Source organism: Acomys russatus, chromosome 5, assembly GCF_903995435.1.
Source record: "Acomys russatus chromosome 5, mAcoRus1.1, whole genome shotgun sequence".
NCBI lineage: Eukaryota > Metazoa > Chordata > Mammalia > Rodentia > Muridae > Acomys > Acomys russatus.
In genome coordinates, this window is record NC_067141.1 from 47,007,100 (window position 1) to 47,023,742 (window position 16,643).

At 43.1% G+C, this 16,643-nt stretch overlaps 1 protein-coding gene across 4 annotated transcripts in view; it reads left to right on the plus strand.

Annotated features, from left to right (window-relative positions):
• The window catches only part of Vldlr (very low density lipoprotein receptor), a 34,798-nt gene that overhangs the window by 5,136 nt on the left and 13,019 nt on the right, over nt 1–16,643 (plus strand). For all 4 annotated transcript variants that reach the window (XM_051146291.1, XM_051146288.1, XM_051146290.1 and 1 more), the window contains exons 2-3: nt 9,862–9,981; nt 15,216–15,338. In XM_051146291.1, coding sequence (XP_051002248.1) covers nt 9,862–9,981; nt 15,216–15,338 — 243 coding nt within the window. The remainder of the gene's footprint in view (nt 1–9,861; nt 9,982–15,215; nt 15,339–16,643) is intronic.

A 16,643-nucleotide genomic window follows, 5' to 3' on the forward strand; every position in this document is an offset into this window, starting at 1 on the left:
CTTGTCACACAGATGAGATGAACGTATTCTCATAGGTATAGGAAGTAGATACCTTTATAACTTTATCTCTCAAAAGGATTCTACCAGGCAAAACTTCATTTAGGAGGTCACACTTCATTTCAAGTTCAGAAAAGCTGAGGAAATATTGTGACAAAAGTCTATAATGCAGAACAGATTCACGGGGTTAACTCATTAATTGACCAGGACTTAGCAAATCTTCGGATGCTTGGTGATAAATCGTCAGTGAACGAACCGGCTCTGGGGCGGGTAGGAAAACTTTGGGGAAATAAGCCAGATCATACCTGACTCTAGGGGGGAAACAATGTAAAAGGCTGAGAGGGCCTCCATAAAGAGGCACTATCTGAACTTGCCCCTGGTTGGGAAGAGAACAGGAATCCTATGGACCAGTAGAAAGAAAACGTTAATGAGAGTGGTGTAAGGTGGGGGGGAATAAGGGAAGCCCCTGAGAGCTGTTAGCTCAGCTGCTGTAGCCGGAGCAGATGGCGGGTGATGACTGAGGAAGAAGCCAGGGCAAGCTGGTAGGGAATTGAGATTCAATCCTGGAGCCAGTGGGAAGCCAGGAAATGATCCTGTCCTAGGCCCTTCTGGATCGTCTCAGTGGCTTAAATCACTGTCTTAATTTGGATAGAGAATGTGACAGCCTGGAGGCAAAGGAAAGGGTGACTTAAATTTAGATCAAGTGAGAAAGGGTTAGACATGGCCAGGATTGGATGGCCCCATGTCAGGGGAGAAGAATCTGGACTACTGATTTAGCCTAAGCCGTCAGCCAAGATAAGCCACAGAAGAGAAGAGGGTGGATTTGGGGAAGAAACTGCTTTTCCTGTGTGTGCCTGCTAAGGCATCCAGAGGCATGTTACCTATGCAATGTGCTCAAAAGCTGTACTCAGGTTATCTTTAGGCATGCCTGTTATAAAACACTTTCATTTATCTCCTATCTCCACCCAGTGACAGACATGAGGGCTTGTGGGGATTAACAGTATATTCAGTGTTCAGTGTCAAGTTCACCCTTGAAAACAAAGCTTCCTCCAGGATTTGTAACCTCGGTCACTTCTTGGCCTCTAGGCTGGTGCCTTTTGGGCCGTTCTCCATCCCCAAGCAGATAAGGTACAGAGCCTTTACAATGACTTGGTCAATGTACCCTAATCTAGAAAACCAAGAGTCTTGGACCTTCCAGGAAAAGCTACCAATGCAATTCTAGTAGCACATTTTAAAAGGCTACAATGAGAATAGGAAATAGAGCCCTATCTTGACCATAAAGCTATATGTAGGATGCCTTCTTCAGATAGTAACTACTTTATTCTTGATGGACTTAAGCAAACTGTGCTAGCTAAATTTTAAACAAATGTAATATTCTAGAATTATGTAGCCCTGAGTTGGTTACTGTCATTTGTGTGCTTGGTAGCATGAGATTTAGAACCAGAATTCAAATCTTAGGTCAGCCCAGGGTAATCTTGGGCAAGTCATTATATTTTTCTTCTTTTCCTAAACTATAAAGAGGGAAAGAGAAAAGGTCACATACAACTAACAGGGTAAGAGATGAGCAGCAACTGGCCAACAAAAAAAAAAAAAAAAAAAAACATTTGGTTATATCTATGGTTCTAAGATGACCCCATTCAGATGTAAGTAGAACAACTTGTGACAACTGAACTGCAAAATTCACTACTCGGCATCCTGGGGCCGCTTCCTGGGCACTTTGCTGCAGTGTTTGCCACTGACAGCCTTTCTTTCCCTTAGAAAAACTTTTTTTTTTTTTTTTGCTGACTCAGAAGTCTGTTTGTCCTAATAGAAATTTTATCCTATGAATAGGATTGGCATTAAAGTAGCGAGCAGTAGAGATGAAGCGACTAAAAATAAATGCCCTTGGTGGCCCTAGAAGGGCCAAAAGATGGACTAAAGGAATACCAGCAGAAGATAGCACCTTTATGTGTTGGCAAGGGAAGTGAATGCTGGGCCTGGCAGAGTGTGGTAGCATGAGACCCCCTACAGATTTAGGTACTCTCTGAGCCTGACACCCTGAACAGCTCCTCAATACTCCAGCCATTCAAGCCAGAGGCCTCTTGCCAACGTTACTCAAATCCCACGGGGGCGAGTGGGGGGGGGTGGAGTCTGTTGCCCCTCCTGAAAGTCCAATAGGGCTTTTCACTGTACTCACATCCTGATTTCCCCTGTTAACCCTGGCAGGACCAATTAGACAACGGCAAGCTCATTTCTCTGTGTGTTCAAACCCCCCACACCTCCTGAGGCCAGTGTACTGCTGATTGTGGGCAGCAGTGAATGAGCGTTAACTACTTAGGTGAACAAAGCTCCTGGGACATGGATACCTTCCGAAGTTTGGTGCTTCCTCTACAAGTGACAACAAAAGCAGAACGGTCTTTGACATTTTGGACAATGTATCTATTACTAACTTTAATAGTCACATAAGTGGGTAGATGCAAGTGACCATGAATCTTCTGGCCCAAAAGGACAAAGATATTCCTGCTCAATATTAGAGCTAGAAGAAAACTTTGATATGTTTTAGAGGGGCCTTTTCATATGTATGTATGTATGTATGTATGTATGTATGTATGTATATGCATATTTTTTAAGATAGGGTTTCTCTATATAACAGATCCCTGGCTGTCCTTGACTCACTTTGTGGACCAGGCTAGCCTAGAACACATAGAGATCTGCCTGCCTCCGCCTCCCAAGTGCTGGGATTAAACGCATGGGCCAGCATTCCTGGCTTGCCTCTTCATATTTTTAAACTAACACCAAGAGAGTCTTTCTCATTTGCAATGGAGGCAGAACTCCAGGCTCCATGCCTCTCTGCTCTATCCCCCCACCCCTACCCCAGCTCCCTACCTCCACCCCCACCAAATCCTTTTAGCCCCCAAGCTATTTCCTGAGCACATTTCAGCTTTAAGGAGCCCACTTAAAATTGTATTTATTCCAACTTCCTGCTTTTCAAAGCAGACCTATCCAGAGGCATAGAGTCCCTAGCACTTCCACTCCTAAGGTTGTTTATGGTGTACGGTGGTTTAGCTCAGCTGAACAATTAAGAGGAACCTGGTTGTGATGAGTCCATGCCAGTCAGTTTCCTCTCTGAACTGTAATAGTGAACTTGAGATTTAATGTTCATGGATGAAAATAAGCCTACAGCTCTAAAAGCCTATAATCCCCAAAGCTTTGAGAATCAAAAGCTTCTTAATTCATGTGGTGCTTTCAGTTCTGGACCTCCAAGCAGCAGTGTTCTCTGCAGAACACCTATATGGAAAGGAAGAATCTCTTTGGAACCCACAGAGAAAACCTGTAGTGTCCCAGGCAGATGGCTGAGGTCTTTGTCTTCAATTTAGTGGCTGAGCTCTTCCAGCTGTGGTTGGAACAGAGCACTACACAGAACCAGGAAGCATTGTCTACGCCGCAGAGCCTCCCAAAGGGCTTAGGAAGCTAGGAGTCTGAGAGGCATGACCATAAAGCTCAGGTCTTTGTTTGTTTCTCTGTAGAGGATCCTTTACCCAACCGGCTGGCTTCCTACCCAACCTTTTCTCCCTCATCTTTGAAGCAGGGATATTTTGGTACCTACTGCCTTCCTTGTGTAAATTCTTCATCCTTGTTAATGGGGTGTCATGTGTGTCCATGGTGACATATAAGTTTCTGATAAGCAAGCAGAAGCCTGAGTGACAATGACACATGTAAGATAAGAAAAGGTAGAAGTTAGACCTCTTTCTGCTTTAGGATATTGGAATGAGCAGATGAAAATACATATGTCTGCTACAACTGTGTTTTGAGCCAAACCTCCAGGGATTTTAACATAATCTATTATTGTTCATAGCTTGTGTATTACAACTAAATCCAGAGTCTAGGATGAGCATGAACTGTATATTAGCCTTATCGTATTATATCCTGGGCTTTTAGCTCTAAGGCAGCTCGAATGTCTACAAAATCCAACACACAGCCTCATTTTTGTGGAACTTCTCTCTCACAGGCCTAATTCTAGGGTTAAAAAAAAACTTCCAAGTCTCTCTCCAAGTCTGATGGCAGGATTATCATCCTCGTTATACAGATTCCAATGCTAGTGATTGGGGCTCATTTGCCCTTCAGAATGGAAGGGCAATGAAAATGTCCGTCTTTTAGCCTTTACTGTATCCTAACTGCAATGAACTATCCTTTCTAAGTGTGTTTCATGTTATATTCTTTGAGTGTAAACTCCTTTTTCTAATAGAGTCCTCAGAGTAGAATCCTGTGGTTCCTATAGTCCTCCAAGCTGAAAGGATATAGAGTCAGCAAATGGCCCCTGGACTACATACCTCCAGCTTTGAGAATATGAGGAACATTCTGCGAACACAGTGGCAACGGGAGGGTGGGAGGGATAAAGGGAGGGAGGCAGCCAGGTACCTCACACTTGGCTTATTGCTTTTAAAAACAAACAAGGGATGCCCACCTCTTGTTCCCTTTGTAACTCCCTAGTATTTTTTAATTTGATAAAATATTTATAGAGTGAATAAACATGAAATGTTGGTGGGAAATGTCACGAAAGTACACAGCCTTGTAGCCAAGTTCTAGCTTGGTAGGAGTTTAAGAGCAGAAAGATCCATATAGTTTGAAATGCAATATACATAGTACCTGAAGGTAGCCACACCCGCGTGATAATCTTAACTTGAGCCAAATTTTAATCTCTTTGGGAATTAGCCACAAAGCATAGAATTCTCCTCAGTGGCAGGGCATAGTTGGCACTAGGGAGGCCAACTAGAGCATTGTGTGTTTCACACAAGAGTTCCAGTCTGTGCTTGCCTCTGCCCTGTCTGTTCCTATGCCAGGGTGCCCCAGCTGCAACTGCTGAGAGGTGGCAGGAAATCTGAGGGCTTTCTGCTTGGAACCACCCTCCCCCAGCAAATCTGCATGCACCCCGGGTCTGTAAGTCTATGCAGTGTATTTGCGAAGGGCCTCTAAGGGACAAGAACTGTTCCTTTTATTGCATAGCAATCTGGTCCCACCAGAGGCTAGAAGTACTAATGATTAAAGCACCTGAATGTTAGCTGTACTGGCCATGGAGTGATGCCACAAAGAAGTCTTAGTTCACAGCTCTGTAAGCACATGTCCATAGTGAGCCAAACCCACTGAGCTCAGGGCAGCAGAAGCAAGTCTGTGGCTCCGCTTGCTCTCCTTCTCTCTCTTCACTAAGTTAGAAATGGCACCTGCTTGTCTCCTAACCATGTTTTCTTGACACTTTTGACTTGTTTTTGGAGCTGTTTGGTAAATACGTGTTTTCCAAAGGAGGCCTCAGTTCTTAGGACACAGAGCCATTATCCACCCTTTATTTCTGCTTGCCACCCTCACAAGTAATTTTCTCTTTGCTTGTGATAGCAGCATCACTCTTGAAGAGAGCTGTGGATATGGCCAGGAAATGCTATTAAAGGATTACTGTTGTCTGCATGTTGTTGGCCATGTCATACACAGCGTATGTAAAGAAGAGCCCAGAGGAGAATTAACATAGTAAAAATGGCCATCCTACCAAAAGCAATCTACAGATTCAATGCAATCCCTATCAAAATACCTACACAATTTTTTAAAGACATTGAAAGTTCAATTCTGAACTTCATATGGAAAAACAAAAAACCCAGAATAGCTAAAACAATCTTGTACAATAAAAGATGCTCCGGAGGAATCTCCATACCTGATCTCAAACTGTACTATAAAGCAATAGTACTTAAAACAGCATGGTACTGGCACAGCAACAGGCTGGTTGATTAGTGGAATCAAATCGAAGACCCAGATATGAATCCACACACATATGGTCACTTGATTTTTGACAAAGAAGCCAAATCCATTCAATGGAAAAAGGATAGCATCTTCAACAAATGGTGCTGGTCTAACTGGAGGTCTATGTGTAAAAAAATGCAACTGGACCCATATTTGTCACCTTGCACAAAACTCAAATCCAAGTGGATTAAAGACCTCAACATAAAACCAGAGACACTAAGCCACTTAGAAGAAAAAGTGGGAAAGAGCCTGGAACATATTGGCACAGGAGACAACTTCCTGAACAGAACACCAACGGCCCAGGCCTTAATGTCAAGCATTAATAAATGGGACCTCATGAGGCTGAGAAGCTTCTGTAAGGCAGGAGACACTGTCAAGAGAACAAAGCGACAGCCTACAGACTGGGAAAAAATCTTCACCAACCCTACATCTGACAAAGGTCTAATATCCAAAATATATAAAGAACTCAAGAAATTAAACACCACCAAACCGAATAACCCAATTGAGAAATGGGGCTTGGAACTAAACAAAGAATTCTCAACAGAGGAGTATCAAATGGCTGAGAAACACTTAAAGAAATGCTCAACCTCCTTAGTCATCAGGGAAATGCAAATCAAAACAACTCTGAGATTCCATCTTACACCCATCAGAATGGCTAAGATCAAAAATTCAAGCGACACCACATGCTGGCGAGGATGTGGGGAGAGAGGAACACTCCTTCATTGCTGGTGGGAATGCAAACTAGTACAGCCACTTTGGAAATCTATCTGGTGCTATCTCAGAAAAATGGGAATAGGGCTTCCTCAAGACCCAGCTATTCCACTCCTTGGAATATACCCAGAAGATGCTCCAGCACACAACAAGAAAATTTGCTCAACCATGTTCATAGCAGCCTTATTCATAATAGCCAGAACATGGAAACAGCCTAAGTGTCCCTCAGTAGAAGAGTGGATAAAGAAACTGTGGTACATATACACTATGGAATACTACTCAGCTATTAAAAACAAGGAATTCCCGAAATTTGTGGATAAATGGATTGAGCTAGAAATGATCATAATGAGTGAGTTAACCCAGAAGCAGAAAGAATCAAATGGTATATACTCACTTATATCTGCATACTAGCCCAAGGGGCATGTCCCACAAAAGCCTTCACTTACCAGGAAACTGGGACAGAGGGGAAGGCATCCTATTGGGACTCTAAATGAGAGACGCATGGGAGAACAGCAAAATAAAAGGATCCAGAGGGTCCTAGAAATCTACAAGTAGAACAATATGATAGGCAGATTTGGGCCCAGGGGTCCCGCTCAAACTAAGGCACCAGCCAAGGACAATACAGGAGGTAAACTTTAAACCCCTTCCCAGATCTAGCCAATGGTCAGAATATTCTCCACAGTTGAGTGGAGAGTGTGATACGACTTTCTCACGTACTCTGGTGCCTCACATTTGACCATGTCCCCTGGAGGGGGAGACCTGGTGGCACTCAGAGGAAGGACAGCAAGTAGCCAAGAAGAGACTTGATACCCTATGAGAATATATAGGGGGAGGTAATCCCCCTCAGGAACAGTCATAGGGGAGGGGAATAATGGGAAAATGGGGGGGGGGGAGGAATGGGAGGATACAAGGGATGGGATAAACATTGAGATGTAACAAGAATAAATTAATAAAAATAAAAAAAAATAAAAAAAAAAATAAAAAATAAAAAAAAGAAGAGCCCAGAGGCCACGTGAAGGCCCCTTGTGTCTCTGGCCTACCTGGGTTCATTAATCTTGGTCTGATTCTATTGGCCCAAGATCACCATTCCAGCCACTATGTCCAACTTTTTAGACATAAAAAGAATTTTATTACATTTACTTATTATTTACTTATGCGTATATATGAGTGCATATGTATGTCATAGCATACATAGGAGGTCAGAGGGCAATTTACAGGAAATCAGTTCTTTCCTTTAACCATGTTGGTCTCAGGAATAAATGTCTCAATGTTGGTAGCAAGTGCCATTTCCTGCTGAGTCATCTCATCTCTGGATCCTGGAAATAAAAACTGAAAAGATGGAAATCAAGCTCCCTGTACTTTTAGAAATAAAGTCATGCATCACACATGGATAGAGATAAGTCCTAAGAACTACAGTGTTCAATAATTCATTGCTCCTTTACTTAAACACACAGCAATGGTTGTCTTAGTTACTGTCCTATTTCTGGGCTGAGATACCATGAACAATGCAACTTATAAAAGAAAGTACCTACTTGGGGCTTGCTTACAGTTTCAGGGAGTTAGTCTATGACAATCATGGTGGGGAGCATGGCATCTGACAGACAGGCATGACATTGCAACAGTCGTGGAGAGCCTTCATCCTAATGCATTCAGAGAGAGAGAGAGACACACACACACACACACACACACACACACACACACACGGGGAGAGAGAGAGAGAGAGAGAGAGAGAGAGAGAGAGAGAGAGAGACAGAGACAGAGAGACAGAGACAGAGACAGAGACAAATACAGAAACAGAAACAGAGACTAGACTTAGTGTGGGCTTCTGAAACTTCCTAATGATTTCCAGTTTCATCAACTGGGAACCAAACAGTAAAATGTATGAGCCTATGGGGGACATTCTCATTTAAACCACAATGACTTCACACCTATGGTCTAGCCTATTGATTCTAGGCTACCTATATATAGCATCGAACTTGTATTAAATATTGTAGGTAGCTATAACACAAAGGCAAGTGTGTACATATCCAAATATATCTAAATAGGGAAAAGGACCAGAAAAAATATAACAGAAAAAGATTAAAATGGTACCTCTGTATAGGAGGCTTGGCATGGATGAACTTACAGGTTTGAAAGTTGCTCTGGGAGCAGCCTGTGAATGAATGATACATGAAAGCCAAGTCCTAGGATATTGCTGTCACTTCAGAAACACTGTATACTTGGTGGACCTTTATCCTAAAAAACGTTATGAAAATATTTCTGTTTCCAATAATGAATTATTCTTACTACTGTTTTTAAACATTTAAAAAAAGGGGGGCAGTAAGTACACACACTATAGCACCAGTATGAAGGTTGGTAGACAAATTTCAGGAGTCGTTTCATTCCACCAAGTGTTCCAAGGCTTGATTCCAAGCGCTTGGCAGCAAGTGCCTTCTACCCACTGATCCATCTCACTGGCCCACTTCTTAAAAAATTTAAACTCTGGTAACAGCTTAAAACACATACTACACAGCTATACAAAAATATTTTCTTTATATGCTTATTCCACAAACTTTTCTGTATTTATCTTTTTGTATCTGAAACTTTTCCTAAGAACTAACACATGAGCACCCACCTTCTCCCAGGCCTATAGAGGGTCAGGCCCATCAGTATATTAGCCTGTGTGCATGAAGCTATCCTCTACAACAGTAAGGCCTTCAGGACTCTCTCCCAAAGGAGGGTACTGGAGCTTTCTCTGGGGCAGGTTCTTCCTTCCTTCACACTTTTCAGAAATATTCCCATGGTGGTTTTTCTTCCTTTGCTTCTTTTCAATCAGACAACTCTCTATGGACACTTCTCCCTGTCAGTGAGGACATCTGGGTATTGGGTGTTCATGTTTTCCGGTGCATTCCCACACTGCTTGAAGTCCATAATCTTCTCGTAACCCAATTTTCTCAGAAGTGGTTCTTTTTCTTCTGGGGTTTTCTTTTGCTTGTTCTCCAGCAGAGCATTCTCTAGGCACTGGGAATTATTTCGCCCCATTTCAATTTTATGGTCGCCACCGGAGATGAGGTACATGCTGGCATAAAACAGTGCTGGCCATCATGTGACTAGATTTCTTAGAACCTATAAAATTCCTTTCTGCTTACTGTGTTCCACAAATCGGAACCTGGTGTCACAGCTGTGCCTCTCTAGGAGAAAGGCTGGAACTCCAGTGTTCCTTTTTAGTTTGTTGTCCAGTGAGGGACTGTACTACTGCTGTCCACTGCTCCCAGATGCATCCAAGGCTGGCCTCCAGTATGTTACAGCTTGTGGAGTCTGCTGCTGCCCCTACCCATGGGCTTTGGGGGAACTTGTATCTCTAACTTACCTTCTATGCATATATCCCTCAATGTTCCCTCCTTGTTCTAGGGAAAAAAGGCAAATGTGATAACTCCCAGTTCCAGTGCACAAACGGCCGCTGCATCACTCTGCTGTGGAAATGTGATGGAGACGAAGACTGTGCTGATGGTAGTGATGAAAAGAACTGCGGTAAGTAAAGACTTTGGCAGTCTCGCTTGTCACCAAGCTTTGCTTCTTCATTGGACTTACGCATTTCATTGAAATGTGCAGGTGCTCTGTTAGTTCCTACACGTGTTTTGAAATTCCATAAATAGACCAACCTTAAAATATCACTTTGACTCAGAGTCCAGTGATTACACTGGTTTAGAGGACCATAATGAATATTTGATATGAGATAATCAACTTGAATGTGGAACGTTGACCACCAAGTGGGGTTTATTGCAAATGACAAGACCTGATTTATCTTACCTCAGACAGACATATGCTATAGGAAACAGAGAAAGTAAAGGGAGGCCCAGACATAAAAGCAAACAGAAGGTTGCTTGAAAGTAACTTCATAAATTTACAAACAGGGGCAGGGGGTGGGTAATGTGGAGAGATATCTTAGTGATTAAGTATAGCTTTTCCGGAGGACCTGAGTTCTATTTCTCCCACCCATATTGGGCATCTCACTAATTCCCTGTAACTACAACTCTAGGGGATTGGATGCCCTTATCTGACACTCATGGGCATCCTCTGGGTAGGTGCCCATGCACAAGTGCACGCGTGGACACATACACAATACAGCATATAAATAAACAGACACGCACACACAAGTGTGCACACACACAGCGTAGAAATATACAAACATCCACATAAAAACAAATAAATAAATCTTTAAGCTGGGAGTGGTGGCATAGGCCTTTAATCCCAGCATTCAGGGAGGCAGAGTCCAGTGGATTATTGTGAGTTTGAGGCCGGGATAGGCAAAGCTATACAGAAAAACCCTGTCTCAAAAAAAATAAAAAAATAAAAATAAAAATCAAATCAAATCAAATAAAAAATTCAATCTTTAAATTCACAAATGGCTCGGGTTCAAGAAGATAGCAAGCTATGAGTACAAAAAGAATCCCTTAACATTTTAGAGGTTGACTAACTAGCAAAAAAAAAAAAAAAAAAAAAAAAGACAAGGCAGCATGTGTCACAGATCAGAAAAGGAGTCGCTCTATTTCTCTGCTCAGAATACCTGCTTCCTCGAAGGCAATAGGCAGGGCAGAAAAATGTTCTCTTCCCAAATGAATGTGAATAGGCCAGCATCCCATTGAGAAGCTATCAAAAGGTCTTTGTGAGAAATGCGTGAGTTGGGGCCCCAGAACCTCATGTCACAAAGATTAGCTGAGAACTGTGTGCCAAGGTCACACAGACCAGGGATTCCGGCTGAGGCTTCCTTTCTCATCCCTCTCTTCTGTATTCTAAAAATCCCAGAGCAATGTTGAATATGAATATTAACGTGACCATTGCCATTTTCCTTTTGAAAGACCGTACATACAATGCTGGGTACAGAGGCACATGCATGTCCCAGCACTTGGGAACAGAGGAAAACTAAAGGCCCGGTTAGGTTTTATTGACTGGCATGCTCTTTATGACTTTGACTGCTTCTTTGATCATTACCACTAACATGCCACAGATATAACCCTAGCCAGAAATACCCCAGCGCCAGGGCCAGATTTGGAAGTCCATCCTGTCAAACTTACTGCCAGTCTCCAGACCAAGAAGAGCTTTCTTGTGCTCCCTTTTACATTGTGTGCTTCTAGCGGAAAGAGTCCAGTCTGCCCCACAAAACACTGAGTTCCCTGCTGTTTCTGGGTTGTCTAGAGAAGAGAGTCCTCTCAATACGTATCTCACTAACATGACCTCTTTCCACCTGTTCTCTGGTTGTAAGGGGCAAGGCTACCAAAAAAAGAAAAAGAAAGAAAGAAAGAAAGAAAGAAAGAAAGAAAGAAAGAAAGAAAGAAAGAAAGAAAGAAAAGAAAAGAAAAGAAATCATGTACAGGCAAAAGCAATCCTTTGCCTATTTTTTAAGTATTTAAATGCAGGTTTATTGGGAGCAGCTCTTGGTGGGTTCACTGGTCCCAAGGAATAGGCCAGGGAAGTGGCCCTGCAGCAGGAGACAGAAAAGTGGGGGAAGAGAAAGTGCACGTTCGGAGAGAGGGAAACCAGAAAGAGAAGAAACACAGAAAGAAAAGGAGAGAAGAAAAGCAGAGAGCCCTGTGCCTACTTTTATAGTTTCTGTTATAGAAGGCTTTATCATCTAACTCAGCAGAGACACCTGGGCCATCATAGGAGCGATAACTGGGTTTTCTTAAGTCCTCTCTGCATAAACACTCTCTACCAGCCACATGGGAGAAGGTTTGGGGTGAGGGAAAGAGGTAGATGAACAGCACAGTGAATCAAGGTCACTTGAGGTGGGATAAATTGAACACATCAACACGCAGATTTGCTGCCAGCACCCAGGTCTAGAGATAAACAGGGAAAACGTGAGCATCACCAAAAGGGGATTTAACTGTGGGATTGCAATTCAAGAAACATTTACTTCCAGCTTCCCATGGCCACTTCTAACTTCCCCATCTAAGCTTTGCCGCGTACTTGGTTGTACTTTTTGGGAGGACTCACTTTTGAGCTCAACAACTAGTATCATCGGTTTGAGTGTGGATCCCATATGCTGCTTGCTTCTGCGGGTCCCCGGAGGATGTAGCCGATGGCTCTCCTCCCCTGTAAAACACTTTCTATCTGCATGTCAGATATGCTCAGGATTGAAAAGAACGGACTCCGTGAAGACATATCCAAGTTCCCTGCTGCATAGCTGGTCTATCATATCACCATGGCACTGTCCACTTTTCAAAAACCATCTCCTTTCTTCACAGCCATTCCTCTGTTTCCTATTTTGCAGTTTACTGAGGTGATCCACAGGTTGAATGCTAGCAACAAGCCCTATAGCCCGACCTTTGTTTCCAAATGGGCCCAGAAGCGAACGGGCCTTGGACAGTATTTGCTGTACTAACACTGTATTATGGTGATAGAGAAACAGGTGAATTTATGAGCTGGCATGACTTTCCACGGTCTCTTAGCTATGTAGTTCAACGGTATGAATAAGCCCTTAGGGATCATCACAATTCATCATCCATGCTGAGTGCTACAAAGTGACTGTCTCCCAAGTTTCTAGGCAGAACCAGAGTGGCCTAAGGATAAACCCCAGACCCCAGGCCTCTACCTAATTTAAACCCCTCATGCCGAGTGATCCCTTTTAAGTCCACAATGTATTGCAGGCTTTGGCTGATTTACAAACACAGAATATTGATTAGAGGTATGTTTAAAACTGGATGTTTGAGTAGAAAGTATAGACACATAGGTCTGGAAGAATCTACTCTGAAAAGATAATCACAGGGTGTTGGTATCTTCCCCTGGCTACATTGGCAAGACTCTTCCTGATTCTGGGACTCCTTCATGGCTATGGTGACCAAACTGCCTGCTTTGCTTGCCTTTACTTTCCTGGTCTAATGAATGGATGGCAAGCTATACTGTAACTCTACGTCCTGGGCTAGGAAGAATTAGTAGTAGAATTGATATTTTGCCTGAGGCTATGTGATGGGAGGTGTGACTTATAGGACCCAGTACTGGCAGCTTCAGCGACTTTCAGTTGGTTGATGTTAAAACAAACTTTGGCTGAAGGCTTAAAATCTCTTTGAATTCCAAGTTCTACCACTTGTTATAAGTGTTATAATTGGTTTTAAGTTTGTCTAGTGGGTGAGTTCTGCTGCCTGGGTAGATGAATAGGAGTGGCATCAGTCAGTTCTGGAGCATCCCTCTACACACCTCTATGCTAAATGCATGGACCGTGACACATGTTCCTGAAAGAGTCTTGATTTACACTGCTGTGACAAAACTACGATGGGTAGAGTGGCTTAAATGAGGGAAATTTGATTGGATGATTCTGGTGCTAGAAAGGCCCAAAACAAAGAAGTGGTGGATGCAGTGTCTGATAAAAGCCCTCTTTCTAGGAAATTGTAGGACCCACAGGGTCCTGGAAACCTACAAGAAGAACTTTATGACAGGCAGATCTGGATCCTGGGGTCCTCCTCAAACTAAGGCACCAGCCAAGGAGAATATAGGCAGTAAGCTTCGAACCCCTACCAAGACCTAGCCGACGAACATGATACTCTCCACCGTTGAGTGGAGAGTGAGATCTGACTCTCACAGGAACTCTGGTGCCCCTTTTCTGACCATGTCCCCCAGATGGGGAGACCTGGTGGCACTCAGAGGAAGGATAGCTAGTTACCAAGAAGAGACTTGATATTCTGAGAGCATGTATAGGGGGAGGAGGTCTCCCTAGGTCACGGACATAGGGGAGGGGAGAAGGGGAGAAATGGGAGGGAGGGAAGAATGGGAGGAAACAGGGGAAGGGCTAACAATCGAGATGTAATATGAATAAATTAATAAAAAAAATTCAAAAAAAAAGCCCTCTTTCTGAATTGCAGATGGCTGTTTTCTTCCTCTGTCCTCCCATGGTAGGAGAGATGGAGGAGAGAGCAAGCAAGCACTCTTGTTTCTACTAAGTGCACCAATCCTACCTGTGAGGAGTCCATCCTCTTGACATAATCACCTTCCTCTTCCTCGGGTCCTCCCTCCCAGTCCAGCAATGTGGGCATGAAGACACACACATTCACTCCATAGCAAATAGTCATCCTAAGGTCCTGCAATAGGATGAAGTGTTGGCTTCTTAATCTTTTCTACGGTTTGTCTCCTCCAGAGCTCATGCCGAAGTTTGATTTTTAATAGTATGGTGTTGAGAGGTGCAGGGCATTTAGGAATTGATTAGATCAGTGAGAGGGATAAATAATCCTTTCTCCCTGGACCAGATTAATGACTAAGAGAAGAGTCTGGGAAGCAGGGCACGTGGTCCTCACCCAGAGTTAAGCAGGTGCCAGTGGCACACTCTTGGGATTGCCAGCATTCAGAACCTTGGGCTGAAATATGTTCTTTTCCTTTATAAATTGCCCATTCTCAAGTGCTCCATTATAGGGACAGAAAATGGTCTTAGAGAAAAACACCTGAGAGTGTATCAGTGAGCTGGAAGAAATCCATGGTGTTAACACTGTAAACAGACCAGTTCATTTTAAGGTGTCCCTGGGTCATAAGACAATGGGCAGCCTTTGTCATTCCTTGACTTTACTGTCTTCCAAGGCTCTCCAATGAATAGCTCCATCCTCTGAAATCTATGAGGTGAAGATGAGCTTTTAAAAGATGTCAACAGTTTGAGTGTCAGTCAACTGATCCAGCACTACTTTTAAAGGAAAACGTACCAAATGACAGCTTTTACCCTAATATGAAAATTGGGGTTTGGGGTAGTTGACTTTAATTCTAACTCTGAGAATAAACTCTTATAGTAAAGAAGACCTGCGCTGAGTCTGACTTCGTGTGCAAAAACGGCCAGTGTGTTCCTAACAGATGGCAGTGTGACGGGGATCCTGATTGTGAAGATGGTTCCGATGAAAGCCCAGAGCAGTGCCGTGAGTGTGCCTTAATTGCTTTCAACTTGATCTCTTTCGTGCTGTTCTGTCTCTGTCCAAGTGATGCTTTATCGATTGCTTGGCATTCGTTTTTCTTTGCCTGCCTTAAACTTGAGGCCAACTGACTTGAAGGTCATTCCAGCTATTAACAGTCATTCCATCTCCTTTAAAGACTGCTTTCCCTAGTCTAACAAGACTGACATTCTCTTGGGTAGCTTCCTCATTTGAATACCTGCGACTGAAGCCAGCAGATTCAATTAAGAACTCCTTGACTAGGTGCAAGACTTCAAACGCTTGACAATACCTGAGTAGATGATGGTCCCCTGATCCTGGAAGTGAAGTCAAGATGTAAAGGTTTCCAAAGAGTCACACATAAGCTTTGAAATACACAGGTTTTCATAGTATGAAATCCTGTTATTATTAAAACATCAAGATAGTTAGTAATGGGGTAATTTGGGAATTTTTAACAAATGCATAAGCTAAAGCAGGGACCATAGAGTCTGTTGTGGAATAAGAAAATCTTCATAAAGGTACAAATATATCTCTCTTCTCATAGGATGGTATGCAGGAGAGAGTCTCAAAGCCATAGAGAAAGGTGTGTTGGGAGCAAATAAACTGAGATCACTGGGATGCTAAGATGAGGAAAAGTTGGAGGTGGTCACCGCAGTAGAGTCCTGCTGATGCAGAAGAAGAAGAATAAACATGAACCAAGTTTAGCTTTAGGATATGATTATGAAAATAACTAAGGTTGGACTTTCCCTTTCTAGCAAAGAAGTGGCAGTGACAGCCAGAGAGTTAGCAACCCAAGGGTCCTAGACAAGATCTGCACAGATTCAGCCCCATGTCTTGGTGGTTAATGATAGGGTATATGCTTGTTTTGAATAAATAAAAAAGCTGTGAAAGGAAGACTAGGAAGGAAACTGTCCCGTGGATGGTCTCATAGCATAGATATTAGCCTATGACCTTTAATGAAGTCAAGATTAGGTGACAGTATCTGCTGTGCCCACTGATAAAAAAAAAAAAAAAATAAGTAATGGACTAGGAACAGGCCAACAAATCAACTTAACTGTGCCAAGTAAAACAAAAGCCAGAACTAAGCATGCGGCAGAACCTTGAAGGAGTGACTTGGTCAAGGTTCTCGGGTATGCTGCCAGGTGGCCTTGCTTGGCATAGCTTCTAAGGATGGAGCTGCCGAAGGACCTGCCTGGCTTCCACTACTCAGTGTGCCCCATGTACCTGACCACTGAGTCCCAGGTGTTGCACTTCCAGGCAGCACGGGAGCAGCAGCTTTGCGCTGACCAGTTT